The sequence below is a fragment of the Dipteris shenzhenensis genome, chromosome 27, assembly GCF_047967505.1.
Source record: "Dipteris shenzhenensis isolate YYH24624 ecotype China chromosome 27, Dip_SZ_1.0, whole genome shotgun sequence".
In the NCBI taxonomy this organism is placed as follows: domain Eukaryota; kingdom Viridiplantae; phylum Streptophyta; class Polypodiopsida; order Gleicheniales; family Dipteridaceae; genus Dipteris; species Dipteris shenzhenensis.
In genome coordinates this window covers 40065238-40070083 of record NC_141622.1, presented here as the reverse complement: position 1 = coordinate 40070083, position 4846 = coordinate 40065238, and the positions used below count along the sequence as shown (strand labels likewise).

Genomic DNA, 4846 nt, shown 5'->3' with positions numbered 1-4846 from the left:
AATCAGTACAAAAGGAGCTCCAATTGTACCAACGCTTGCAGCAAACTCTCCTAAATAGATGTAGAATCAGTACAAAAGGAGCTCCAAAAGTATAACAACACTTGCAGCGAATTCTGGTGAGTAAAGGCACCACAACGAGGCCCGTATCCTGCACCCTCTGCTGAGGATCTCCTCCAAACTGCTGTGCACCTCTTGTCAGGCATCAGTGACTGCTCAAGCAGGGATCGCTGTTAACTATGCTCATGGGCTTCACTGCTGCTCTTCCCCTGGGTGATTATCTGCACACAGGAAGGTCCCAAACTGTTGCTGGCCCAACTGCAAATGCCCCCCAAGGGTGCCCTTTTATAGGGCCTATGAATTCATGCTTGGGCTGTGATGGATGCCACAGTCATTTTCAGAGTGGCCAGTAGTGTTTTCCTGGTCCTTACCTAGTATGGACTGCAGCACCAAATCTAAAGAAGGCGTATATCCCTCCTCCTTCAGTTGAATAGCCAAACCTTTCAATTTTGTGAAGATGTCATCATTTAGAGGGTGTTGCATCCCTCCCACAATAAATTTATGTACTTCATCTGCAACTTTGATGAAGGCATTCCCTGGCTCCTTCCATGCATTAGCACTTTTCCTGAGCTCTTCTACTTTTTCTGCCTCCACTTGAATGCCAGAATGAGCATACATGTGGGACATAAGCGTGTAGCCACCAGCTTTTTTATAATCTTGTGCCAGAAGACAATCAAAACATCTCTGTCCCAACTCTACATTGCCATGATTTCGACACTGACTCAGCAAAGACATCCAGCCAACAACATTGGGCCCAGATGGCATACTTCGAAGAAAATCTTCTGCTTCATTCAGGTGTCCTGCACGGCCAAGAAGATCAACCATGCAATTCCAATGGTCCAGCGTAGGTACAATTCCATGATCCTCAGCCATAGACTTAAAATGGCAATAGCCTTCATCCACTAGCCCCAGTTGACTGCAAACAGAAAGAAGGGAGCCAAATATCACTTCATTTGGCTTCAGGCCTTCGCATAGCATGTTCTCAAAGTACTGCAAAGCCAACTTATAGTTGCCATGCTGGGCACACCCTGCAATAATTGCACCCCAGGTTCTTACATCATTCTTTGACAATCGATCAAACAGCAGGCATGCATCCTCGAAGCCCTCACATTTTGCATACATGTCCATAAGGGCATTTCCAACAATAACATCAGACTCAAAACCACATTTTATAATTAAACAATGTATGAACTTGCCTTGATGCAGGGCAACTACACCAGAGCATGCCTTTAAAATGCATACAAATGTGATTTTATCTGGTTCTATTCCATCTTGCAGCATTTTGTGCAACAGTGTGAACACCTCTGGCCCCTGGCCATGAATGGCATATCCTGAGATCATTGAGTTAAAGGTCACTACATCTTGATTTGGCAATCTTTCAAAGACCCTGCATGCATCTTCGAGGCTGCCACAATTCACATACATGTCAATGAGGGTGTTTGCTAGATATACATCACATTCAAAACCACAGTCAATGATGTGACCGTGGTATAGCTTTCCCTGATGCAGATCTGTTATGCCAGAACATGTTCGCAACATGCACCCAAATGTGACCTGATTTGGTTCCATGCCCTTCTCTTGCATTTGAAGAAAAGTTTGACAAGCCTCCTGACAATGACCATACTGCACATATCCTGTAATCATGGCATTCCATGTTACAACATTTCGCTCTTTTAATTGGTCAAATACGCTGCGTGCATCCTCAACACTCTCACATTTAGTATACATGTCAATAAGGGTGTTTCCAACAAATAAATCAGAGTCTAATCCCGTTCCAACAATTTGAACATGGATCAACTTGCCCTGATACATGCCTGCTATGCCTGAAAGTGCTTTCAGTATGCACACAAATGTGACCTGGTCTGGTGCCACACCTTCTTGTGGCATATGCTGGAATAATTGAAGAGCCTGTTGACAATGTCCATGCTCGGCACATCCTGCAATCATTGTACTCCATGTAATGACATCTCGCCTTTGCAGACTGTCGAACACCCAGCAAGCATCATGAAAGCTGCCACATTTGGCATACATGTCAATAAGTGAATTGGCAATACTCACATCCAAACCCATGCCACTTTCAATTATATAACTATGGACATCCTTCCCCTGACGCAGGGCAGTGGCACAGGAGCACACCTTCAAAATGCTGACAAAGGACACTCCATCTGGCTCCATGCCATGTTGTGACATTTGCTCGAGAAGCTGAAAAGCTTCCAGAAAATGACCATGCTGAGCACTTCCTGAAATCATTGCATTCCATGTCATCACATCCCTCGTCGGTAATGTGTCAAACAGTTTGAGTGCATCCTCTAGGTTCCCATATTTTGCATACATGTTGATTAGAGCGTTTCCAACAGATACATCTGAGTCAAAACCACTTTCCTTGACGTAGACATGAATCAGCTTACCGTGGAGCACGGCTGTCATGCTCGAACATACTCTCAGAATGCTAACAAATGAGGCCTGATTTGGCTCCTTGCCTTCCTGGAGCATTTGCTTGAAAAGTTCAACTGCAATATCACCATCCTCATTGGCGGCATATCCTGCAATCATTGCATTCCATGTCACCACATCTCGCATTGACAATCTATCGAAGACACTATGCGCATCCTCCAGGCTAGCACATTTTGCATACATGTCAATAACTGTATTGTTAAGAGAAATAGCGGACTCAAGCCCACTCTCAACAATGTGGGCATGGATAAGCTTTCCATGATCCAGAGCTGCTAAACTAGAGCATGCTCTCAAGACGCAAACAAAGGTGACTTGATCTGGTTCAATTCTCTCCTCCCGCATTCGCACAAAAAGTTCCAGAGCCTCCTGACCATTCCCCTGCTCCACGCATGCCGTGATCATCACGCTCCATGTCACCACATCTCGCTTGACCAATCTGTCAAACACCAAGTGAGCATTACTGGAGCTCCCACATTTTGAGTACATGTCAATAAGTGTATTTCCAATAAATACATCTGACTCAAAGCCACTTTGCATAATATGGAAATGTATCAGCTTGCCATGTGTCAGAGCAGCTGTGCTAGCACATGCTTTGAGAACAGCGACAAAGACATGAGCATCTGGCTTCATGCTTGAGTCTCGCATTTGGTAATAAAGCTTGATAGCCCTTTCACCTTGTCCAAGCTTGGCATGTGCGGAGATGATAGCACTCCATGTAAACACATTTGGTTCAGGCAGTTTGTCAAATACTTTCTTTGCTTCTACCAGATGTCCACAGACAGCAAACACACGGATCAGGAGGGTCCCTAATAATGTATTTGACTCAAGACCACTTGTGACAATCAGACAATACACCGCTTTTCCTACTCTCACGTCTTCCTTTTTCATGCATCCCTGCAAGATACAATGAAGAATGTCTGTAGTAAGCTGAAGTCCTTGGTGCCTCATACAATGCACTGTTTGAAGTGCCTCATTGAGTTGTCCACCTGTACAAAGTCTTTTAACACCTACGAAAGAGCCAAAAGAACTTGAGTCTTCTGCAACCCTACATGATGCAGACAGCAATTGTACTGTTGCAGCCGAAATTGCACGTGCACACGACATGTGGCTCACTAGATGAATCACGATGTAACCGGCATAGAGCTGAGCAGCTCTAACGTTGTCATAAAAGCAAATGCTTGGATTGCCTACAATATGCATAATACCAACATCTACATTATCATATATACAAATCCAGTCGACAAAACCAAGCACTTTCACCTGCTTCGGACAGGCACCGAATTAATCAGACAGGTCGATGACTTGGCTGATCATGGAGGATAGAGCAGAACAAGGTAGCGAAAGAGATGTCCAAGAATGCGCTTATACATCGCTATAAACAAGCTCCAACACATGTTACGAGGAATGACGGACGCAAAAATTTAAGAACACCACAAGACAGACAGATCAATGGTTTGGCTGATCGGAACAACAAACGTAGTAAAGTAATATCGCAAAATGCGATTGGCATGGTTCCCAGAAATCACTCTGCACAAACTTCGCCTTCACTAGTGGGTGATTCTTAAACCTCAGGCCACAAGGCAAGGCATAACACACCCAAGAACAAGAATCACTCCCATAAGTAACACGAGTAACATGACCCATCTACGACGGGTTAGAGACCCGCTCCGCTGAGTCTCAAGGTAGGATCTTAAAATTCTTTAATTCCAAGAAATGAAATTCCAAGTTTCAAGGCCGCATGTAGCTATATTGACAAAGAATATGTTTCATTTGAATTTCATAATTTTAGCATATAACCACAAGTCTTTTTTTCATAAAATTGAATTTAGCACATAGAAATTCAAATTTGGCACATAGCACTTTGCATTCAGCACATAACACTTTGCATTCTCCACATAACCACACATTTGTGTGGAGGGAGAGTTGGCACACTTTGTCTCCAACATGGCCTTCCTTGCGTTCATGTTAATTTCCATTCATCACAAAGCGATTTGAATTTAGCACATAGCATTGTGAAGTTGGCACACAACACTTTACATTTGGCACATATTACTTTGAATTTAGCGCATAACCACATTTGTGTGGGAGGAGAGTTGCAAAATAAAGTTGAAGATAGTTTACAAAGATTTTAATTCAAAGAAAGTAAAATTGACTTTATATATTAGAGATGTGATGAGTTGTTATTGTGTTATATTATTAGATTTCAATTTGCATTTAGCATTTGACCACATGTTTTGTTTTTATTTATCACTAGCAAATTGAATTTGGTTAATAGCACTTTGCATTTCGTACATAACACTTTGCATTTAGCACAAAGCAATTTGAATTTAGCACA

The 4846-nt window shown here is 42.9% G+C and overlaps 1 protein-coding gene across 1 annotated transcript; it reads right to left on the bottom strand.

Annotated features, from left to right (window-relative positions):
- Window positions 1–351: 351 nt before the first annotated feature.
- Window positions 352–4119, bottom strand: LOC147884294 (pentatricopeptide repeat-containing protein At2g33680-like). The gene is made up of 2 exons (XM_087398173.1): window positions 2466–4119; window positions 352–2297 (listed from the first exon to the last, which is right to left on the bottom strand). Exons 1-2 carry the CDS (start codon window positions 3709–3711, stop codon window positions 352–354), a joined length of 3192 nt encoding a protein of 1063 aa, XP_087254299.1. The 5' UTR covers window positions 3712–4119.
- Between the last annotated feature and the right edge of the window lie 727 nt (window positions 4120–4846).

Coding starts and splice junctions, on each gene's coding strand:
- LOC147884294 (XM_087398173.1), bottom strand. CDS start 3,711: ATGCATATTGTAGGCAATCCAAGCATTTGCTTTTATGACAACGTTAGA. Junction 2,298..2,465: donor CATGACAGCCGTGCTCCACG/GTAAGCTGATTC, acceptor CAATGATTTCAG/GAAGTGCTCAGCATGGTCAT.